Here is a 25,073-nt window from a genome sequence, read left to right as displayed (position 1 = left end):
GAAGAAAATAGGGCACCAAGTAATTAGTTGCAATCACTTGATACATGTTAATGAAACATGAACAATAGCAACATAAACTTCATTTTTTGATAGTAGAGTCACAAAAAATGTGAGGGAATTCTTGAAGCACATGATGCTACAAGGCACAATTCTAAATATGGTTTCAGCCACGAATGAAGTCATCAAATTAATATCAACCTATTAGATTTCTTCTTGAGTTGGCAACACACCAACTTACACCAATAAGTCAATCCCCAACAAAAACACTAATTTGTTGGTGAGTTGAATTGTAGACCTTAAATCCCTAAGGTGTGATAATCTCCAAAGCACTAGGGGTGTTAAACGTAGGAAGATCACCACAAACTTATTTTCAAGTTGGGAAACTTAGAACCAATTGCTAAGGTGGATAAGACCTTCTTCGCTTCTATCTTTGTAAGACCAAGTGGGGTTTCCTTGAGGTGTCAGATTAATGATTGAGAGTATGATTGACCACTTCCTTACAACAAATTATACCCATTGCACAATGTATACCAATACTAGTGCCACAATATATCTATGTGATAGTTTGAATATGCACGGCTTACCGCCTTATTAAACAAATGATCTAGCACATAAATATACGAGAATGTGTTTTATGATAACCCTTGTGCTATCATATGCATTCATACATGATAGTAGCACACATAAACTTGTAAAATTGAAAAATATTTAAGTTGAAATATTTTGAGTGTGTTGAGAATGATGGGGAGAGACAACTAGAAACAAACCAGTGCCTTTATCTAGCTTCGCAACATAATTTTTGAATTCAAACAAAAGATGCAATGATTAAACATATACAATATCTTAATCAAGACACGACAGAGACTATTCCTTTCAGAATACATGAGCAAGTTAGACTCTACACACACTAAAAAAAAATTAATAGTTTCAAAATATTGTGTCTACTTAGTAATCTATGAGCATACCCATACATTTCCTTTATTGCATTGAGCAAATACCTTACAAAAGATTTGCAAGGATTTTACAATCTTTTGGCTAACCAATTAAACAACACACATCTAGAAAATGCACACCACACACATGGAGACACTCAATGAAGGTTGATTTTCCTATTAATCATCCGATCCTCAAATATTGCATAGGTTACAAATTTGGGATAAACCTAGATCATTGCAATACAAAAATGACTATACCTAGAGCTAGAAATTGAAACCATAAGGCTTCCCAAGAATATCTTTCTATTGTTGGTTCTGTAACTTCTCCTCTCTTGTCTAAAATTTTATCCCGTGGTCTCCCCTTCAGATGAAACTTGATTCACATATATCCTTTAGCAAGTCACCAAAGATGGGAATCGTGCAAACTTGCATTGGAAATCTAAAAATCTACAACTTCTTGTAGTTGTAGATAGTGCACATGCTTTCTTGCTAAGGCTCACAATTATTTTTGTGCTTGAGAACATGCCCCATCATGTCCTAGCTATACATGAGGCACATAGGATCCCAAACCCACATTTAAAAGTCACGTTTGTTCTTAATGTCACCCAAAAAAGGAGGGGCGGGTTGGTGGATGACTAATCGTGGGCATGTAGGAAATGAGTTCCCTTAGTGCCACCACATTTGGAACTCAACTTGTTTGAAAAATCTATTGAATTGCTACTGGTGTTCTCCCTCGTCATCATGAGCTCCTTTTCCCTCCTTTTCTGGCCTCTCACACATTTCTTGGTTGGGGGTTCCATGAAAACTAAGAACAAATGGTTCTTGGTGTTTATGGAACCTTTGACCACCTTTATCTTTTATGTAAGGTCAAGGGTGGGAAGAAATCCATCTAGGAGGTTCCATAAGAACTAGGAACAAAATAAGAACTAAAGGTTCTTGGTTACCATAGAAGGTTCGACAAAGATGAATGACCTGCTGAAGGCCATAGGAATACAAAATCAAAGGTTCTTGGTGCTTAGAAAGCTCTCACCACCTCTATACTTAGCCAATTTTGGAATATTGATTTTTGAGGGACTGATTGGAGTAAGAAAAGGGGAAAAATAATACAACATCAAAGTCACAAACTCAACCAAGATAATCCCTTTAAAAATTTGCCAAATTAGCTATCATTGATTGGTAAACGATAAACAAAGAGAAGACCAAAACATACTAGAACAAAATGAGACACAAATAAATAGGGTGCCAATACATTCTATGCTTGTGGCACACAAGTTCAATCCCACTCAACATAGATTTAAACTTCACATTATTTTGAATCTACCATAATTCCCATACACAAGGGGATTGACTAAGTGTGAAACCTCACAATCTAACAATTTCTGCTAGGCATTTATAAATGCCACCAATGCTTAAAAGGACACAAACAATTCGATAGATCCTATGCTTGTGGTGAACGATATCGATCCCACTTGATGCAATTTAAACTTCACATAATTTTCAATCTACCACAATTCCTATACAATGATCATAACTAAGACAACGATCATAACTAAACAATTAAATTTTGTATAAAATTTTCATTACTCTTCATTATAATTCCCACAACTAAATAACTAATCCTCCTGATTTAAATATTTTCAGTACACAATTATCATTTCTAATTATAGTTGATTTATTCATATTCACTTAACTAACCTAGATTTACATCTGGAATGAATACATTCCTTTACAATCAAGGAACGGCTTTAAAAACTAAAGTCAAACTGATTTTCAAATTATTGAGGTGATAAAAAATTGTAGTTAAGTCAAATCTGAAACTGTAACATTCAATTTTAGTAACGGAAAATGAAAAGAGAGGTGAGGGCGTTGAGGTAGTCAACCTTCCCCTGTATGGCGACCCTGTCAAAGGCGTTGCACACTCACTCGTGTTGCTCGTGTAGACCGACAGAAAGGCAAAAGGTGTCTTCTTTCGCTCCCACCACACGAAAATAAAAAGTTTTTTTACCAGTCCCAAACAATATCTACCACTCTTTTTCTCCTGGTGTTGGGTAAAATACCTATATGTTGTTCCGCAGCAAATGCAAGGGACCACTTTACCAGAAGTATTGTATTGGTGTAACTCAAAGTTTTCCGCCGTTGGTTGGAGTGAAAATAGATTTGGCCCTAGTCCTAGTGCTGGTGGCCCCTGACTTTCTAGTCATTATACATCACCAGACGTCAAGTAAACCGTTTCGACCCCGTTCTTCATTTGCATTGCTCTCTGCTTCTCTCTTACACCCGTCTCAGAGGGAGAGGAGGGGGCATTCTAAACTGCACAATACCCATTTGAGATAAAGGGGGAATCGGGATTATTCATGTGTAAGACGACTGGCATTACCCATTTTTCTTTTTCTGTTTCCAAATTTAGGCATTAGCTATTTTCTGGTGGAATCTTGTAATCCATTCTTGTAAAACAAGTGTTTTTGGGGGAGATATGTTTGTGTCTCGTCTACCAGTGGGCCTTGTGGCTTGGAATGATGTTGCTTATGTAAGACAACTTCCTGTGAGTTGCCCTCCAGCCGCCCCAACCGCTGGCCCACTGTGTTTTGTGTGATCTCTGTTTTTGTTTTCCCCCATTGTTCAACGATGGCGTTTGAACTCTTCCTCCGTCTTTCTCGCCAATTGGGTTGTGTGTAGTGGAATCTGTTTGAGGAAACCTTTACATTTGGATCACCAACGCTTTGAAATTGGCATTTTCTCGGAGTGGCATGCATGGTACACAGAGGAGGCAGACTAAACGTCTAGTCATATTTGCAGGGGAGTGATTGAGATTTGCTGCTGGTATAACTCATTGAAAGTGGTATGCAATCGTAAAATAAAACTGATGCTCTGTATTCTTTGTTTTGAAACAAATTTTTAACTTTTCGTTACCATTTGCATTCCATTTGTCTGATGCCATTGTTCCCGAAGGAAAGATTACCTAACACATTATGTTCTCAAGAGCTAGTTTGCTGCTCTGATCTATGTGTAAAGTAAACTACCTGAAGGGTGTCCTGAAACCCAACAAATCATAGTGGACCAGGATTTAGAACCCATACCCTATGCATGCGGGGTTTTACGTTTAATCAATTTACACATGTACCAGGATCCCTGTCGCTGCCATTGGATATGCTTGCAGTTGGGAAACTAACACGAACCAAGAATCACGCGTTTGTTGTCATCCTTAATATACAATATATACATGACCCAAAGAGCTTTTTTGAGTTTATCTTGCATATTACCAAAAGTTTGCATTTACACAAAATTTCCCCTTTAGGTTGCATTCTCGTCGCCATGAAAATGTAAGCTTGTTAATTTTTTTTGAAAGTGTAAGGTCCATCCCTACTTTCAGCCAATGGTGTCTTTTTCACCTCTTGAACAAGCAGTGGTTCTGCAAAGTTATATCTGGAACTAGAAGATTTTTGTAGGGTCTTCTCAGAATTTTCTATCAGAATGAGAAAACATTTTCGCGTATGCATTTCAAACTAATTGGCATTTTGTTATTTTATCCAGCAACTTGTTTTGTATTTTGACTTGGTCCTTTTCTCTTTGCTTGTTTGTTGTAGTAGCTTCATTACCTTGATTAATTAACCTTTTTAGGGCTTATAATTGTCAATGTATCCGAGAGAAGGTTATGTTACTTTTTATTGTTTCAAGGTTGTTTTGAAGATTTGAATTGATTGTCTTGTTGACCCATTGGCAGGAGGCAATGTCATCTGGTGGCTTTCTAAATGCTGAGCTATCCAAGAAGACTTCCCTGTTTGGGCTGAAATTATGGGTTGTGATTGGCATAGCTGTTGGTGCTTTTATTGTCATAATACTAATTCTATTATCAGCATGGCTTGCTTCTCGAAGAAGATCAAGCAGTGTTTTAGAAAACGTACCAATGACCCAGATCCCAAAAGTCTCAAAGGAAATTAAGGAAGTCAAGGTTGAGAAGGTGGGGTCAGTAAATTTGTCTCCCAGTGATGCTGTTCTTCTTACCATTGACAAATCCAGTGACAGAGAATCAGAAAAAGTTTTAGTCCGTGTTGGTATAAGGAGATCTACTGATATGGATACTCACAGCCAGGGCAGCTCTATCTTTCAACAGGAGATTGGAGGAAATTCACTTTCAGGAGAAGAGGGAAACTCGGGCACATTCACACTTTATAGGGCTTCATCTTCCCATGCAATTAATCCAGCTTCACCATTGAGTGGTTTGCCTGAAGTTTCACATCTTGGATGGGGTCATTGGTTTACCCTTAGGGACCTTGAAGTTGCCACAAATTGCTTTGCAAGGGAAAATGTGCTGGGTGAGGGTGGATATGGAATTGTTTATAAGGGCCAGCTTGCCAATGGAACTATGGTTGCAGTCAAGAACATCCTCAACAATTTGTGAGTTTATCTCTCTAATTGGATCCTATATTGTTAGTTATTCATCATCTTTTTGGTTTGTACATCTTTCTGTCTTTATCTTCCTTTTTGAAGCGGCCTCCCATGCAAAATAGTTTGAAGGGGTTTTCTAAGTTTACAATATCTTTGATTTGGTTTAGAGGACAAGCAGAAAAAGAGTTCAGGACAGAAGTAGAGGCTATTGGTCATGTGCGACACAAAAATCTAGTGCGTCTCCTTGGTTACTGCATAGAAGGAACTCACAGGTGAAGGTTTAAAATATAGGAAATAAACAACCATTTCTTTAGGCAGACGTATTTTCATTGATGGCATTTTAATCATGTTTCTTTACAGTGTGAAATCCACATTACTACCATTTCTGTAGTCAGTTTTCCCTTGTATTGTGTTTTGATAGTTTTTTTTTTTTCTAAAATGCTAATGTTTACAAAGCAATATTTTGATCAGGATGCTGGTATATGAGTATGTAAATAATGGTAATTTAGATCAATGGCTTCATGGAGCAATGAGGCAACAAGGTTTTCTGACATGGGAGGCCCGTATGAAGGTTATTCTTGGAACTGCAAAGGCGTGAGTAGCATTTTTCTGAATTGCTTAGATGTCTTCTTTTTCTCGTGCGTTTAATACATTGTCGTAAATTCATATTAATTTTTAGCTGAATGTGAGAAGTAGCAGTGCTCGATGCTAAATTTTGCAAAATGATTCTTTTTGTCCATAAATGTCATTGCACTGGAAATTTAAAGTATCCATTATATTATTAGACATTTATCTTCTCCTTGAATTTGAGGAATTATTAATTCATTATATGTTTGGTTGCAGGCTTGCATATCTGCACGAGGCTATTGAGCCAAAGGTTGTTCACAGAGACATCAAAGCCAGCAACATCTTAATGGATAGCGATTTTAATGCCAAGGTCTCAGATTTTGGATTAGCAAAGCTTCTTGGATCAGAAAAGAGCCACATCACAACTAGAGTGATGGGCACTTTTGGGTACACCTCTCTCTTTTAATTTGGCCTGGGCCTGAACTTTCCTTAAGAATTAAAGTACTTATTCTGTGACTTAAATTGTACAACTTCTATAGCATGTGAATTTTCGCCCCAAGCAACTTTGATTCAACCTCCCAAAGCACATATTTATGAATGGGTAATCAATATTTCTGTATAAAAAATTATGTCCATTGTTTATCTCCAGTCTGCTTGTTTCTATTGGATCAATCTCATGAGAGCTTGTGCAATTGTCTAGATAAGAAATTTCACCTCTATAGTAATCCATTTATATGCTATTTGAAATGCTTGCAACGTTCTTCATAGAATTATTCAATATCATTGTTTTTAATTTTTCTACTCACCAACTACTCAACGAACCTTTCACTCTCTACCGGCATGTTTCCAATGCTTCAATAGTTGTTGAAAGAGGTAATTGTATCTGACTTTCTTTTGGTTATTTGTGCATTTTTACAGTGGATAAGCAATATCAAGGAAAACTTGATTATTGGCTGTATACGCGGTAATATTGCGTTCTTAGATTAGCATATTATTTCAGATGTTCTTTTTTTTCAGGCCTGGTTTTCATGCTTGTTACCTCCTATTTTCATGATTCAGCATGGGGTTTGTTTTTTGTAAAGTTGTAATCATGTATTGACTTTTTGAATTCCAAAAGTGATTTCAAAACTAGCTTTTTTTTTCCCGTGGTGTTTGGACTTCTGAAAAAACTAGTGTTACTTGTATTTCTCTATTCATGAGGTGGTTTCCTTGTCTGTATGTATGGAACAAAGCTTTACAATTTCAAACTGATTTTCAGCTGATTTTGCTGCCAATTTTAGATATGTTGCACCAGAGTATGCGAATACAGGATTGTTGAATGAAAAGAGTGATGTTTATAGCTTTGGAGTTCTCCTCTTAGAGACAATCACAGGTAGAGATCCAGTTGACTATGGTCGGCCAGCAGATGAGGTGGGTTCAACTGAAGTTCTTTGGCATGGATTCTATAGTTTGTTTTATACTTTCAAAGTTGTTTTGGGCTGTGTATGAGCATGAGGATGAACAGACTCGTGTTTTTATTAGTAATTTGTACTGGGTATGGTGCAGGTTAACCTTGTAGAATGGCTAAAGATGATGGTTGGTAACAGGCGCTCAGAAGAGGTGGTAGACCCAAATATAGATATGAAACCAGCTACACGTAATCTGAAGAGAGCACTCTTGGTTGCTCTAAGATGCCTTGATCCAGATTCTGAGAAAAGACCTAAGATGGGACATGTTGTACGGATGCTTGAAGTAGACGAGTTTCCTTATCATGAGGTGGGTGTACTTACTAATTATCTGCTAAATAAAATTAGCATTTGCTTTGGTTTTTTGATATGAATATAAGTAACATGCAGAGCCTTTAGCTATGTGAATGCTGATTACTGATTAGGTAAATTATAAATATGGATTAATATTGTACAGGATCGAAGAAATAGAGCGCGTCATGCTAGAAAATCAGAAGTTGAGGATGAAGAGAAGCCTATCTGGCAAAATACAGCAGAAGCTTCAGCTTCTAGAGATGTGGATTCACATACTGATACAAGAAATGGGGTGGAACAGGCAAATGCTAGCGAGCAGAGAAAAAGGGGCAGGAAATAAGAAGTCTGATTTTGCATTTTCTGTCATTGGTTTATGGAATTTATTCTTTTTATAGGATTTTCCACAAAATGATTGGTAATATATATTCTTTGGATCCTATTGTACATCACATGGGAGCTTCTCAAAAGTTTGCTGCACTGTAGGGATTTTGCATAAGGGGAGTTGATATTTTGTTTCTCATATTTACGAAGACATTGTTGAATGATTTTCACAACAGAATACAGGAGATTTGCAGTAGTCAGTTTATTCTTGTTTGGCAAGGCATAAAATCTCTAGCTGTCTACACCTTGCTTGAAAGACAGGACAGCCAAACTAAAAGCTTCTTTTCACCTTGAAGGAGGATGGGGTATTGTGACAGTTTTGTATGACCATTACACCCAGGTTGACCCTGTTTGGTGCAAAATTTATATTGACTAGTCACTCTCTTAATAAAGTGTTCAAGTAATGCGCATTATGCATCCTGAGAACAACTTGTCAGAAAACACTGTTGTACATAATTATTTCAATCTTGGATTTCTGACTTGCTGATTTAAGGATCTGTAAAGCATATGATATCTGTCATTGTCTTTCTTAGAGGGTTTTTCTCAGTTTTTGATTAAAGAAACCTTAAAGTTTAGAAACTGCAGTTGGGCGATTTAAATTCCTGGCACACTTATGTGTGTATATTAGTCCATACTCAACTCGGTGAAATTAATGATATTCAGCTGTATCATGCCTTGGAGCCTCTAGCACAAAGCTTGTCTCCTTTTGTATTTCAGAGAAGCTCTATTTGAAAGTGTATGATTTCTTTTCATTTTTATTATAGAAGTTTCAATTTGATTGATTTGCTGTATTGTGAATCATGATGATACATTGTTTCTTTAGGTATTCCAGGATTATATTTGTCATGCCAAACACAGACCTGACTTACCTGTATTGAACTTCAACCTTTACACCAGAGCCAAACTATTAGACGTTTGAAAGATGGACATTAGAATCAAAGTTATTGTTTCAACTCTTTAATGTCAAATAACTTCAAATACTATAATTTTGTTTAAAATGTTTAAAACTTTTTGAAAGTTTTGAAATAAATTTCAAACCTGTTTTTATAGTCTTCCTTTTAAAGGTTTTATGTAGTAGGTTTTAGTAAGATGCTAGCAACTCCAAAACAATTGGGGTTTTCTGTTTTTCTGTGTTTGGTGTGTTTACTTTATGTGAATGTTCTAATTTTCAGAGTTCGATGATACTTATATTATCTGAGAAAGTTTTCTTGGTTCCTAAGACTGCTTGTTACTCTCTGGGTGTTTAATTTTAGAGATGTCCTGTTGTTTCAACTTTTTATGAGTCTTTTGTGTAAAATCAAATTCTTAGAGGCCTCGGTTTTAGTGGTTACCATAGTTGATTCCATTAAGAGAACAGGAAAGATGTGCTCACTAAAATTTAACTGTTCTCTACAGCTGCAAGCCTGCAACTGTAGAGATATACGAAACTTAATCATTAGTTAAAATTGAGGAACTGATTATATTTTGTTTCCATGTTCTATACCTCTTAACACTATTGCAACTGTAGAGGAATACCGGAGCTAATATCGTTAATTTAAATTTAGTTAAAACATCTCACCCCACTCTCTTAATGGAATTAAATATAACCACTAAAACCAAGGATATGATTATACTCCAAAGCTGCAATGTCAAAGAAAGTTGAGTTTTTGAATTAGTTGAAGTGGTAGCATATTGGAAGCGAATAAGTTTTAGTGGGTTGTTATTAAATTGTCTTCCAGGGGTAGTTGTTTACCGATTTTGACAATCATTATCATGGTTTACAAACATTTAATATTAGATTGGACAGGTTGGTGTTGGTTTATAAATATATAATATTATATTAGACAGGCTGAAGAATGTTGGAATGATAATTATTTCTTGATGTTTCCAATGTACATAATAAGTAGATAAATGGGTGGCATGCAGATCAATGGTTAAGCCTGGTTCTGATTTTTAACATCAATCAAACCAAGAGTGACAATGTAATTTTTTTAGTTGTGATTTTGTGATTGTCTATGTAGAAACCAACCTTTCTAAGTGTCTGAATTCTTCCTAAATAAAATGCCTTACTATTTCAGTTGAAGCGCCTCGACATTTCCTAGTGAATTTTCATTTAGAGTAATTAACTAAAACTCTTTTTAATAAAAGTGTTTATAAAGAAATATTAGCCTAGAAATTGTAAGAAATATTAGCCTAAAAAGTGTAAGAAAACTATTGACACCTTGTGTTCAGTCTTATTCGGATATTCTTCTACTCTAGAGTTTGATAATCTAGATTTTAAATGATACAGCAAGTGGGCGATAGCTATATTTAGTACCATTTAAAACATGGATTTTCTGAATAGAAGATCTGAATAAGACTGGATACAATATTATTAGAATAAAAGAATATCTGAATAAGACTGTACGCAAGATGCCAAAAAGTTTTCTTCCAATTTTGCTTCATTGTAACTTCTGTAGTATTTAATATCTTAAATCTGTTTCTGGGCTAATAGTTTGCCTTAATATAATTTTCTTGTAAGTATTCTTTAATTTTAATTATCTATATACTAAATAGGACGGCAGATAGATGATGGTTTTGTTTAACCCTAATTGTGTTGTTTTTCTCTAGTTCATTCTAAACACAACGATTCCTAGAGCGGTTGAATTTGGCAGCAATAGAATTTACATATCGCTATTCTCAGATAATGTCAGAGTTCATAGTGCCAAAACATCTCATTTGGACATCTGAACGTTAAACATAGTTATTTTTAATTGACTGTTATATGAAGAACGAATGTTGAGTATGGAATGATGACCAATAATAAAATGTCAGGTTCTAAAATCCAACTTAGCATTTAGCTCCTTGTTAAATCAATTGTCATTCAATGATCAGAATGGTGACAAAAAGTTTGGCAAGGTGACAGACTATTATGGTGTTGTACACTAGAGCAGGACAATATTTTCTGTTGAATCTTTTTTTCTGGATTTTGGGCAGTCCGTATATGATTGTTTATCTTCAATACCCATCTAAGCGAATTTCTGTCCGATACTGACAGGCTTGACTTGACATGATGGGACATCATTGGACATTGATGGCACACCAGAAATGCTACACATACTGATAAAATTATAGAAATCTTTATTATATAATATAGATAATTAATTCGTTACATTCAATATAATACAGGTCAAAAGGGCTGGTAGCATGAATAAAAACACTGATAAACTCAGAATGAACAGTTTGAGACGGCCCGTTTGAGACCAGGAACTGAAAAACTCTTATAATAATTATGTAATAGTTTTTGAATTTAATCTTTTAAATTATAATTATTATTACACGGTTATCATTAAAAACTCTTTCAATTACATGGACTGGTAATATGATGTTTTTAACTATACAAAATTTTATTTGAAACCAGACTGGAAAATCTCCTATACCATTTTGCAATGCACATTCCTTTACCTTGGATTATCTTTACTGGAAGGCTCCACGTGTGCTGGGAAGATGCAAACAAAGTGACAGAATATGGAATTAAACATGTTCATTGTAGTGGCTAAATTCTAGCACTTTTAACAGTTACATAAATACCCAACAATGATTACATTCATTGAAAACACAGTACAGAGATGTTTTGTCACACTTGAATTGGTTTCAAAACCCCTGACACTGACGCAAGCTGGTAGGATGATGATGGGCTGATGATGTGGAGTTCAAAATCTCAAAGGCACAATTGTTTGCTTATTCTAGAGAAGACTGGAACCTCATCATCAACATACAACAATTGTTTGTTGATTTGGTTTTATGTTCTCCAAATGCATGGACTCTTAACAAAACTCTCCTAGTCTTGTTGATTTGGTTTTATGTTCTCCAAATGCATGGACTCTTAACAAAACTCTCCTAGTCCTTTTAACAAGTCCATTTTGGACAAAAGCAACTAATTATTGCTTATGAGACACCAAAGTTTATGCAATTGCAAGGCTTTTTTTTCGCCTTCGATACAAGTTAAAGCAAGGGGCAACAACACATTGTGTTCCAACGTATCTTGACATTTGAATGCAGAATTTCAAATACCTATCAAAATTTGGCTTTACTTCAACAACACATCGTGCTCCAATATGTCTTGACATTTGTGTGGAGAATCTCAAATACCTATCAAAATTTTGTGTCTTTTGGATGCAAGATGAAGCAAGATAGGTTTACTTTACAACACATTGTCCTCCAATATATGTCTTGACATTTGCATGCAAAATCCCAAATACCTACCAAATTTTTTTATGGTTTCTTCATGTTGCAAAGTTCATTACAATGTAGTCGAATCAACATAATACAATCTAATTACAGGTATTTTTGATGAATAACCACATCTTGATTCAAAGCTCTTGTGTGGGCACATAGGGAGAATAGTCTTAGGTGTTTGAAAATATATCTATTCACCACTGATGTTGATCTCTTTTTCCATGGAGGATTTTATATTATATACAAGTTGTTTTTGCTATTTGATACGGGAGCACAAGCTCATGTTGATACATCTTCAACTAAGAGTCAAGGATTGAGAGATATGCATTCTACCAAAATCACTTACAACATGATTATGGTCTCATCCCTTATATCATTCTTTGAACCTTGATGGATGGTCTAATCAAGGAACATATTATCATCGTCACATATTGTACTCAACCAATTGAATAAACTATAGTCCTTTGGTTGATGGTAGAAAATGTCACCCTTCCACCCTCTATACTTTTCATTTATATTAATTGTGTTTTCAAATAATTTTGCTTGAAGAACATGTTGATACTTAGATTATTAGAAGAATAGGTTTTATTTAGGCTTAGATGTTGCAAATAATAGTATAGAGAATAATTTTTTTTCACCCATAAAATTGAAAACCTTTATTTCCATACGAGTTTTTGACCGTTTCTATGAGGAGACTATTTTCACCTTGGTAGATGTATATGCACATATCCATATTTTATTCAAATGAATGAATGAAAGCTTTTAATAACCAACAACATAGAGAAGCACAAATGTGAGATCCTTGCAAAACCAACAACATAGAGAAGCACAAATGTCCAAAACCAACAAATCGTCAACAAAATGCCTCTTTGATCTGCCATTCCTTTTGGATCTTGGATCTTGGATCTTCTATTGTGTATCTTGTCAAGTAATCTACAATTTTTGTTATCCTTTTTTCAAATAGGTTACTCAAGGAGCCCACATTTAAAATCTTAATATAATTGATCCTAATATCTATAAAAGTCAGGCACTCCATGTTATGGTGTCATTTTGTTTGCACTAGCTTTTAAGAATAGACACAACATATTCTATCGGTCCACTCTTCTTTGGGTACCATTCACCTTCTGGTCTTTACATCTAAGTTGGTATGTATTAGTTTTTAGTTGAGCATTAACATTTTCACTTTCTATTTTATTTATGTTTTCATCTAATTCTTTTGTGCATAGTCATATGAATGATTGAAATGTTTGATATATTATTCTTTTTTCCTCCCAAGTTGCCTTGTCCACATGCTTGCACATACTTTTTGATTGCCCTATCGTTATTTGGACACTTTTTTATGTTGATACTCCACTTATTCATCCACTTGTCATTTTGTTTCATCCAAGTGTTCTTCATGCTATCTAATTTCTCTTTTGCTGCCATCCCATGAGATAGCTATGTATTCTCTAGCCTCTTTTTATAAACTTAGCAATCAGATCATAACCGATGTTTCCGCAAGAAACGCACCAACAACTAGACAATCTGATAAAGAACTAATGATTTATTATGAAGACTTTTAATAACTAGATAATTTTGTAATCTCTTTATCTATCTCCACTTCATTACTATCAAAAGCAATTAGAAAAAAAACACAACTGATTTGAACAAACACCATAAGAAAATCGCTACTCAATTGAAGAGGCATTTGTTCAAATGAGTATGTTCTGTGCAAAGTGCCACCGTGTAAACTCCAATCAGCAGGGTGTCTCCGTTCAATTATAATTTGATGGATGGACACTTATGCTTCTGCTCGGTTGTGATGTAATGCGAATCAAAATCCAGCTAAGTATATTTTTGAAGTGTCGTTTTAAGGTACCCACTGACATGTCGATCTTTAAGGTACCCACTGACATGCCTCTACGTCTGTCAGTGTCGGACACCCAAACTTTATTATTTATTCTTTCTCCTCATACCAACCTGCAGGATCGCCCTTTATCATCTCTTTAATGGTTTTATCTCGTCTCTTCTTGTCTCATTGATGATTCAACAATATGTATAGGTAGTTTGCTTTGATTAAAATAAGAAATAAAACGTGAAACCAGTTTTGTTTGTTTCTGTCGCAGTGTGGGGATTTTCTCCCAATGTCGCACCAGATGTCCTCTGCAAAGTATCCAAGCTCAATGGAGGGTTACTGCTGCTCAGAAAACATGGTTATAAACTAATACAAAATGTTCAATATTTTCTTGAAGAGTTCAAGATTTTTATTTTTCAATTAAGAACAATTCTCATCAATTTTGATTTAAAATTGAGAGGCAGTAAATATGTAAAGAAATATGGAAGAAAGAGTGTGTATTTTCTTTTTCTATTGGAGGGTCGAGGGATCCGTTGATCAATCAAGATGGTTTGAGGTAATGAAATCAGGAAAACACTTTATTATATGAAATGTGATGTCTTCAAGGAAATCAAAGACAAACATATCGATATAATGATCATTGTTTCTTGGCACAGTTTATTTAATGAGAAGACTATCATGAAGATGAAGATGCTCATCATCTCCTTGAATAGGAAAATGATTGGAACACTGAAGACCAAAATGACAAAGCTACCTGTCCCATAGACTACTTTTAGCCTCGTGGATGTTAAAAAGGTCTATCTATCTTAAGTCTTGTGAATCCTTTCCAAAAGACTCCACTTGTATCATTGTGTTTGCACATCTTGGAATGATCCATCTTCTATACGTCCAAGTTAATTCAATCATTTGATTTAATAAGGAGACCAAATCAGCTTGAGCTATTATTAAGTCTTATAGATCAAGGTGAAAGATGTGTACCTAACATTTTGTTTGTCTTTGTAAGGGTGCAGATTCTATTGTAACTAGTTTTAGCAAGTTGTTAGTGTCATATTTTTCTTTATATTTTTTTAATTTAAAATGTTTGTAAAAATATATCAATTTTTGATTAATTATTGGATAATTAAAAGACAATTTAATGTCTTATTGTAGAGGTATTTTAGATCAAAATTTACGTTGCTATTTTTTATTTGCTCTAGACCATCATGTGTACTAAATTTGACAACTTGCCATAGGCTTCAAAACTTTAACGACATTTATGTTTATGATGTTTCCATATTGTTACGGGCCCTATCTTGTGCAACTCTAGGGATATGATTCTATATTCACCCAACTTTTTTGTGTGAATATGTGTACTTCTATTCTCTAATTAATAGAAATGTTAATGCTTATACATCAATTTTTTTTTATTTTTTTTCATTTGTTAGATTCTTCTTGCTTTTACACTTACTATGATAGTATCTCACATACAAAATATTATACTTTAAACTCTTTCTTGATAAGCGACAACTAGATGGATTTAAGATATATGTGCCTCATTTTATGTTTTAGATTTGATTGTACATTTTACTCATTGATGATGTTATTTTTGGATTTTCATCTAGGTATAAGGATTATGTGCCTAGATTTGATATTATATTGTACTTATTGATGATGTTGATTTTAGGTCTAGTAGAACAATATCATGATATTTTAACAATCACTTCGAAGGATGCTATGAATTTGCAAGTCCTTTATCCTCAAATTTTAATAGGCTTCTATGAGTAAACCTAGTTTTAAGGGAGGGGAACGTAAGGCCCTAGACATATATGCCTCATTTTGTGTTTTGGATTTAATACTATATCATGCTTGTTGATGATGCTATTTTTGTATTATCATTGTGGTGTACATGGATCATGTATTTTGGATTCACACACACACAAACATACACATTCATTTTATGTTTTGGTATTGTTATTGTATTTACTACTGATGCTATTTTTGGATTGTCATCAAGGTGTATAAATTATATACCTCGATTTGTGTTTAGATTTCTATTGTTTAGACTTTGTGGTGATTCAACTTCAATATTTTCACTATAATATATGATTAAGTATATGTTTGTTATATTTAATTTTTTTTAATTTATTATAAATTCGTTATTTGAATCAAGCTTGAGTTGGATAATTTTTAGTAGATGTGGTTTTGATACCATGTTATAAATATTGCATCATTTGTTGTCATAAATTGTGCTTTGACTATCTTGTGTTCCACAAATTTGTCTAATATTTTATCAAGTGTGTAAGCATAGGTTTTCTCCAATAGAGATAAGTTAGAGACAATTGATTTGAGTAATATTGTTGTGTTCTTATCCCTGTCTCACTTAATTCCAAGTTATGAGGTAATATTGTGTGGTTTTACTAACTTAATTCCAAATCGATTATTTCTAGATTCTTGAGTTATATGAAAAACCTATAAAAAATGTTTGCTTTTCATTCATTTCTTGACTTTAATTATTTGCATCTAATCATTTTTAGCATTTTTTTTGGGTGTTTTCCAGATGAATAATTGATTTATTTTTATGCACGTATATATTTGTTGCATTTCCTTGTCTTTGCCTTCTTAAATTTATTAGATTAGACATATAGTATTGATTATTAAGAGAATGCATTGAGAATTGCTAATATTCATTTGATGACTTTAGTCATTTTTATTAATAAAAGGAAAATATTGTAGCAATATAAAATATTTTCACATAACCCCACGAGAGAAAAATATTTAAAAAAGTATTCAAAATTCACTATGCAATTGAAAAGACAAAAATATCATCAATATGACATAAGATGTACCTAAAATACTTTTAAAATATCAAGCTCCTTCAACACACCCTTCATATGTCTAAGCATAATGGATAACATTGAATCTTATGCCATGCTTCACATATACACTCTGTTGTCCTCAAAATCTGATTCTCTTTAACATCCTTAAAATAATATGATTGAACTCGGTGCAGAAGAGACATCAAAGATAAGGAAATTCTCAAGACAACATATGACAAGGTTTGATTTAACCTTCTACACTTTGGACTTACTCAGAGCCCAGGTGGGTATACCTTTGTGAACTAAATTGACACTTTCAAACATAAACCCACAGCAAACCAGTCCAGAAAACCAGTGGATTTAATCACCTTGAAACCAACTGAAACAAAATAATGCAAATTATGCTCATATTCAGTATTATGACCAACAAAACATGCAATAAACAACTTCAATCAATACCAATGCCTTATCCAAGGTCACAAAGTCATCTAAACTCAGATAATACTCCTCAAACAAAATATCTTTACGCATCCCATTGGCTTGGTTTCTATTAATCCTTGTATGTGCCTGACACCTATAAGAATTTATGCATTCCAAATTAAACTATGATCATCAAGATTCAAAGTCTCTTCCAAAGGGTTTACTGGTATGAGTGATCCCCGCATCTTTAATTTCCCTCCTAAAGAGAAAAGCTAGCGAACACTTCTACTGAAAATTGTCTTGCAATCCCATTCAAACAAAATAACCCTGGATTATTCAAAATGAAAACAGTAAACAAATTGTAAACACACTTGAAGACGACACAAAGCTTCACTCAAAACCGATGGTCTGTATATTGATATTAAGTTCAGAAAAATATTACAAGAAGTTTTTGAATATTCTCCATTAGACTTAGAAAAGCTCAGATAAATTTTTGCAGCGTTTTCTTACAATTCTTTGCGATCCCTTTTCCTCTAGTCCTGGTATCCATTTATAACAACATGGATGCACAAAGCTTCGGACTTCTTGAGGAGAGTTTGTTACAATCATTTCTTTCAAAACAAAGAGGTTACAAGCTTTTCACAAAAACAGTTACAAGCTCTTTTCGGCCTCTGCAGTTTCTTCAGACTGTTCGGTTGCAACCTCTTCTACCTTTTCAGGGGCGCTCTCCAACTATTCCGGATCATGGGTGGCATATTTTGTTTTCCACTCATCATACACATCTTCTGTCGGCCATGAGAAATTAATCACTTTATCCTTAGCCTTGGTCAACCTTTTCCAAGAGTTTCTCATTTTGTTGACTTCTGAATTGAGAAAACCATAATGTGACTTAATTTTCTCTATCTCTTGTATTGTCAAAACAAAGAAAGAAGCATCATCTAGATCAATAATTCCCTTAATTCTTGCTGACAGCTTGGCTTCTACCTCCTTAAGCCATATTTGTTTGTCCTTCAGCTAATCTGGGCTAGCAAAAACTCCTGGGAGCAACTCAAAAACTTGATCAGCATATTCCTTTTTGCACAAATTAACTTTCCTATCAACATTATCCACCCTTGCTGCTAATTGTACTAAATCTTTAGTGATGTCAGAAGTGGATCTAATGATAGGATTGGCCCTTGCTTCATCACAAGATACACACATAAACTCTAAATCTTGCTCCCTAGGCCTCCATTTGTCAAAAATAGGTGTCAAAATGGCCTTGTCTCCCCTGAGCTCATTCCATATATCCAAAATTTTACCTACATTGTTGTAGAGCAATGAGGCATTCATTGTATCTGCAAAACTGGAAATTGTAGCCCTTACTCTCTCCTCATACTTCTTTGCATATAAGGCCTGAGCCTGTTTTAAGTTTTCTAATTCTTGAGGAGTAATCTCAACCATTTGAGAGCTGGAGGGTGCTGGAGATGGTGGAAACTCAATGATAGGGCTAGTAGGTGGAGGTCTTGCAGGAGAAGAGGAGATCATCAGTGTTGAAGACTCACCCTGATGGTATTGTCCAGTCAACTGGCTCTGTAGCTTAGCAATGATGCTATCCTTACCTCTTACCTCCTCCTTAGCACTGTTATAGGCCTTCAAAATTGTTTCCAACTTGACTTGGAGGATCTCTTTCTCTTTGGCTTCCTTTTCTGCTACTGCAACACTAAATTTTGCAGTCTCTAGCACAGTGCTAGCAGCTTCCACTATCCCTGTACTCTGCACTCTCTTCACCATCATCCCACCAAGGTAACTTGACCCTGGGGTGTCTTTGCCTTTCTTACTCTCATTTCTCTTGAGAGACCACATGACGAGTGCAGCAATATCCTTATTGAAAGTAATTCCCTCCATGGGTTTGGTCTCCTTCTTCACTGCGTCTAGTACCAGGGCATCTGCTATATCCCACTCGGGTAAAATAAGCACTCCGGCTTGTGCCACCATATCTCTCCCTTGCTCAGGGGTGATGGTTTTGAACTCTTCCATCATCTCTTGCTTTGTTTCCTCTTCTACCAGGGCTGGATCTTTATTAGGCTGCTCACCTTTTCTCTTTTCACATCTAGCATTATATTTATCTATGTTCTGTTTCCATATAAATTGCATAAATGCTTCTGATGTGACAAAATTGTTGTCAGCCAAGAAGGCATTACTTGCCTGCTTTATCTCAAGATCCCACTCCTGGCCTTTGAGTTCAGTGGTGGTAATGTCCATTTTAGCAGCAAGGGGTTCTTCTGGCATTCCTTCTTCCACTTCATCATAAGTGTAGGCAATTTCCCCTAGACTGCCTAATTGTAGGAGTTGCTCAGCTGCTGCTTGCTCATCTCCTATGTGGATAGGGGATTGGGATGGGGAATACAAAGGTGCATCCGATTGTACTTCTTTCCCTACCCTTTTCTTCTTTGGGCTCTCTTGGATGTCAATGACATCTTGTATCTTCCTCTTTCCTTTAGAGGTAGAGGGCTCCCCTGTTGTAGGCATCAACACACTATAACTAGATTGCTTGTGCAGTGTATAATCACCAGGAGGGATTGCTTTGCTGGAAGCTGACCTACTTAGGATCACTCTCGCCTTTTCAGGGTTTCTTTTGATTATAGCTTCCCTCTTCTCCTTCAGGGTCTGCATCACATCTTCAAAGCAAACAATTAAAAACTTTATTTTCTCCTCCAGAGGGAAAAAGCTAGACAATGGGTCATAGCTAGCATCAAACTGATGCACGAAATCTAAGGCTTTCTTATAAGCCACCCATTTCTCTTTCCTCAGCTCCTGCTCATCTAGATCAAACTCATTTCTAATGAGGTCTTCATGAAACTGAAACTGATGGGGCCTACCTCTGCATGCTGCTCTCCTTCTAAACATGCTATTGAAGAAGTCTTCTGGATCAGCACACCTAGATACTGTAGTAGATAAATGATAAGGCTTGAGAAAATCCTCAAAGCAATTCCAACCCCCTTTTGTTATTACAAATTGGTGGGCTATGGTAACTGTAGGGAAAATAGTCCCTTTACCCCTGCCTGTCAGCGCTGCCTCTTGTACACCACCAATTTGTCTAAGGATCTCTGCAATTCCCACTTTGAGAGGGACCTGGTAAGGTAGCAAGAATGGGGTGCCTCTAAAACCAAACACTTTGAAAACTGTCGAGACTGGATACAAATAAATGTCACCCCAATTGTGAACAATTTTTATGTTCTCTGCGAATTTGTAATAACCCACCATGATTCATCCAACAAAAATGAGTATATATTTTTTTTCTTTATTATGTTTTATTCATTTGCATACTCTGGGCATCCATCCAAATAGGATTGGGCATTTATCCATTCGGGATGAGCTTCTAACCATACGGGTTAGGCAATTGTCCATACGGGACGTAATTCCATCTACCCATTACGGGATAGGCATCCATCCAAACGGGATAGGAAATGCTCTGGCCAGAGACTTAGACTCATCGGGACCATTCGGGTCCTGAGCCACTCACTAAGTACTACATTCTTCTAACAAGAATGCACCGAGGTCGCCGTCCTTAGGAGTAATAAGAAAATAATACAAGCTTGAATTCCGCCTCGGAATTTGGCTTAAAGCCTCGGGAAGTCAAGCGAATCCATACGGGATTCCTTCCGAGTATGCATTGAATTAAGTTTGATTATCTTATCTTTCTAATAGGATTCTTACTCAACCAAGCCTAGACCCCACCCACGAACGCCTGAGTACGAGGGACAACTCCGTCCCAAGACTGCCTACATACCCGCTTCGGCGCGGGATCAAGGCGTAAAGTATGTAGTTCTATTTTCTAATCTATGGTTTGATGTAAACTGATTTTGTGGGTACGCAACCCTTTCTAGGGTCAGTGTCCCAGACAGTTTCTCTGCGGTTGCTACCCACGAAGGTAGCACTTAAGTGAAGGCTCAAGATGGCCTATTGCTTGTGGCCTAAACAAAATAACTAGAACCTAATACTTATCATGAGCGTCACCCAATTGCAAATCACCAATATCCCTTCGAGATGAATAAATAAATAGATAAGAAGGTAAATTCCACGAGAGCCTTTAACTTGACCATCCCTAAGAGGGGTTTACTATGGTTTATCTCAACGGATGTGAAATTCCTTTAAAAGTTATCTTATTAAATTATCGATCCAAGAGGGATTACCCGCCCCTTGGATTTTAACTTCCAAATGTCCCTTATTACTCCCCGACGATTTATAGGGACGATGCCACAGACGTCGTTAATGCAGCTTTATTAGGCGTTAAGTGCAGTAGTTCAACACGACGGCATTACCCGTAAGCGTGACCCAGAGGCACCATATATACCGAACGCTGCTAGTTTTGGTTTTCCAACTTCCTTTAATTAGTTTTCTAACTACGAAAATGAAAGCGTAAAAAAAATTGAAGTAACTACTTGAAGTGTAATTTGCATAACAAATGAAACTTGCGTGATAGTAATTGCATGAAAGATATAATAATTCGCATGCTATGAACGGAAGCAATTAATCCATGATGTAAGATGACTTAGGGAGTCCAAAAATGACGATTAAATCTAAATATTTGCAATAAGGTAAGTTAATCTCTAAGGACCAAATCAAGTGTCCCAACGTTTCTTTTTTTTTTGAAGAATATAGTCTACAAATTTAAAGTTAATTAAGGATAGTTTAATTACAATCTTGCTACACATTAATCCCATTTAATTGAAAGTCAATATCCTTAAATTTACACTAAGGAAAAAAAAAAAAACATCATTTCCCAAATGACATTATTATCATCCCTAAAAAAAATTAACTAAATGGTAATTAATTTAGATTATTATTCTTTTTTAAAAAAAAAACAAATTAAAATTCCAAATTTCGAAATACAAAAAAAAAACCAAATTAATGGCAAGGGCTTGTATTTGTTTATGATTATAGTGAGGGTTGCGGGGTGGGGACCACGGGTCCCATCACCCCTGTGGCCCTGCATGCGCAGGTCCGCAGGGATGAGGGGACCCTGCGGGCCCCTCCGTACCCTGCAACGGTTACTACGTAACCGTCCCTGCATGCGGGCTACTATCAATGCAAAACGCCATGCGTTACGGGCGAGGGTGAAGTTCGAATGCTTTTTTTTCGTTTTTATTTTTTTATTTTTTTTTGGTTACTTATATATATATATATATTTGTTATAGTATTGACATTATCATTTTTATACAGGAGTATTATAACTTAAAAAAAGATTTGAAGATTAATAGGTAATTAATAATGTTGCAGGTTTGTCTCAGGGACAAAATGAAGCAATAACCAGAGGGATTTTTTTTTTCCCATTTCTTTGTTTTCTGCAGGGAAATTCATTCACAGATAGAGGGAGTTTATTTCTTTTCTTCATTTCTTCTGTTTCCTACACAGGGAAATCTTATTCACAGAGAAAGGAATTCATTTCTTTACACAGGAAAAAAAATTTCATTCACAGAGAGAGTTATCCATTTTTTTTACACAGGGAAAATTCATTCACAGAGAGAGGAGATTTATTTATACACACAGGGAGATCTAATTTTTATCAAAATAAACTGAAGATAATAATCTAATTTCCATTTACTCTGAAACTAATTTCTTATCAGAATTAAAACAATGAATCTTATTTTCAAGAAAAAAATGAATTTCATTCTACAAAATCTGAAACAAATTTTCTTATCAAACAATGGATTTTATTCTCTAAAAATATGAAACTAATGTATCTTATTTTCAAAAGAAATGAATTTCATTCTACAAAATCTAAAACAAATTTCTTATCAAAACAATGAATTTTATTCTCTAAAATCTGAAACTGAAAATTTAAACAATGAATCTTATTTTCAAAAAAATGAATTTCATTCTACAAAATCTGAAACAAATTACTTATCAAAACAATGAATTTTATTCTCTAAAAATCTGAAACTAATCTCTTATCAAAAATTTAAACAATGAATCTTATTTAACAATAAATCTCATTCTTTACAAAATCTAAAAACTAATTTCATATCAAGAAATTTAACAATGAATCTTATTTAAACCAGGATTCTCATTTTCTACAAAATCTAAACTAATTCTTTAACAAAATACAATTAAATCTTCGTAATCATAATTAATCTAATCAAATCTACTCTACCATAAAAATGAGATGCATGAACTAAGTTGGAGGAACCTGGATGCTTGAAGATGGTGTGGAGTCTTCCTTGATCCTCCAAATTGAAGAAAAAAATCCTCCCAACAAAAATCTTAGCTGCCAATGAAGTGGACTACCATGGAGAATTCAACTTGCAGAAATTTCTTATCAAGATTAGCTAGCTTTTCCTTTGAAACTTGTTCCCATTTTATAAAAGAAATTACAATTTCCCACTACCTATTTTTTTAATTGAAAAAAAAAGAGATTCTTCTCCCAATTTGGCCTGCATGCAAATTAATTGGGCTTAGTGGGAGGAGTTACATGCAAGGAGGTGGAGAAGCCTCTAGAAGCTTCTTATTCCTCCTACAACATGTGCCTTAATGTGAGGGAAATTAAATAACTAATTTAAAATATATATGCATTTTCCATGTGTGTGTGGTTTATTAATTTTATTCCCTTACAATATTCATTCAATAATTCATCCAAAGAATATAAATAAAGTTTTGTATTTAAAAAAAAGTGATAAAGGAGGGTTGTGACATCCTCCCCCCCTTAATCTGTGCATCGTCCCGATGCACTTATTAAATGCATTCAAAAGAATTTATAGTTCATGTTCAAAACAAAAAGGGAAATAGCTGCTGCATCTCCTTAGTATCCTCCCACGTGGCATTCTTCTCGTCGTACTGGTCCCATTGCACTTTGCACTGATCAACCTCTCTGTTGCGCAACTGGCACTGGCGCCTCTCCAAGATTCTGAATGGCTCTATCATTATTCCCCCCATTTCTTGGACCTGCAAGGCATCCCAATTCAAAATGTGTTTCTCATCAGGTACATACTTCTTAAGAAGAGATACATGGAAGACATCATGGATTCGGCTCAATTGGGGAGGCAAGGCCAACCGATAAGCAACTGGATTAATTCTTCCCAATATTTCAAAGGGTCCGACATAACGAGGTGCAAGCTTAGTCTTTTTCCCAAATCTTATGGAACTCTTGTGTGGCCTAACCCTTAGGAAGACTTTCTCTCCTACTTCAAACTCCCTTGGTGTTCTGTTTTTATCTGCATAACTTTTCTGCCTATCCGAGGCTTCCTTCAACCTTTGCCTAATTTCCTTAGTTTTCCTTTCCATTTCTCTCAACATATCTGGCCCAATAATCACTCTATCTTCAAGACTATCCCAACTCAAAGGTGTTCGACATGGTCTACCATACAAAGCTTCAAAAGGTGCCATTCCCAAAGATGTTTGATATGTATTATTGTAGGCAAACTCTACCAAAGGTAGGTACTCTTCCCATTTTCTCTGTTGGTCCATGCAGTACATACGAAGCAGGTCTTCCATAATCTGATTTGTCCTTTCTGTCTGATCGTCGGTTTCCGGGTGGTATGCGGTGCTAAAGTTTAGTTGAGTCCCTAGAGCTGATTGAAGAGTGGTCCAAAACCTGGAAGTGAATCTTGCATCTCTGTCTGATATGATTTTCTCTGGTATTCCATGCAACCTAACTATCTCCTTAACAAAGCGTCTAGCCAAGGTGGGTGCATCATCTGTCAGATTCCCTGGTATAAAGTGTGCCACCTTAGTGAGTTTGTCAATGACCACCATTATTGCATCATGCCTAGAAGGTGACATGGGTAACCCTTGTACAAAATCCATACTAATAGCTTGCCACTTATGTTGAGGTACATCGTGC

At 35.4% G+C, this 25,073-nt stretch overlaps 1 protein-coding gene across 2 annotated transcripts; it reads left to right on the top strand.

Annotated features, from left to right (window-relative positions):
* Positions 1-2,797: 2,797 nt before the first annotated feature.
* Positions 2,798-8,500, top strand: LOC131062651 (probable receptor-like protein kinase At2g42960). Of its 2 annotated transcripts, none has more exons than XM_057996358.2 (8): positions 2,798-3,293; positions 4,657-5,330; positions 5,489-5,593; positions 5,793-5,915; positions 6,165-6,335; positions 7,169-7,298; positions 7,434-7,643; positions 7,791-8,500. In XM_057996358.2, exons 2-8 carry the CDS (start codon positions 4,663-4,665, stop codon positions 7,965-7,967), a joined length of 1,584 nt encoding a protein of 527 aa, XP_057852341.1. In that variant the 5' UTR covers positions 2,798-3,293; positions 4,657-4,662; the 3' UTR covers positions 7,968-8,500. The 2 variants fall into 2 exon arrangements, with proteins under 2 accessions (XP_057852341.1, XP_057852340.1); XM_057996357.2 differs by having other exon boundaries at positions 2,800-3,774.
* Positions 8,501-25,073: the final 16,573 nt, after the last annotated feature.

Source organism: Cryptomeria japonica, chromosome 8, assembly GCF_030272615.1.
Source record: "Cryptomeria japonica chromosome 8, Sugi_1.0, whole genome shotgun sequence".
NCBI classification, from domain to species: Eukaryota; Viridiplantae; Streptophyta; class Pinopsida; order Cupressales; family Cupressaceae; genus Cryptomeria; species Cryptomeria japonica.
Note: the sequence above shows the minus strand (reverse complement) of the source record. Positions and strands in the feature narration are given on the sequence as shown.

What these genes read in the sequence shown, in the direction of transcription:
- LOC131062651 (XM_057996358.2), top strand. Translation starts at nt 4,663, where the DNA reads ATGTCATCTGGTGGCTTTCTAAATGCTGAGCTATCCAAGAAGACTTCC. An exon ending in TGCATAGAAGGAACTCACAG is followed by an intron (nt 5,594 to 5,792) that starts GTGAAGGTTTAA and finishes TATTTTGATCAG; the next exon opens with GATGCTGGTATATGAGTATG. An exon ending in ATGGTCGGCCAGCAGATGAG is followed by an intron (nt 7,299 to 7,433) that starts GTGGGTTCAACT and finishes GGTATGGTGCAG; the next exon opens with GTTAACCTTGTAGAATGGCT.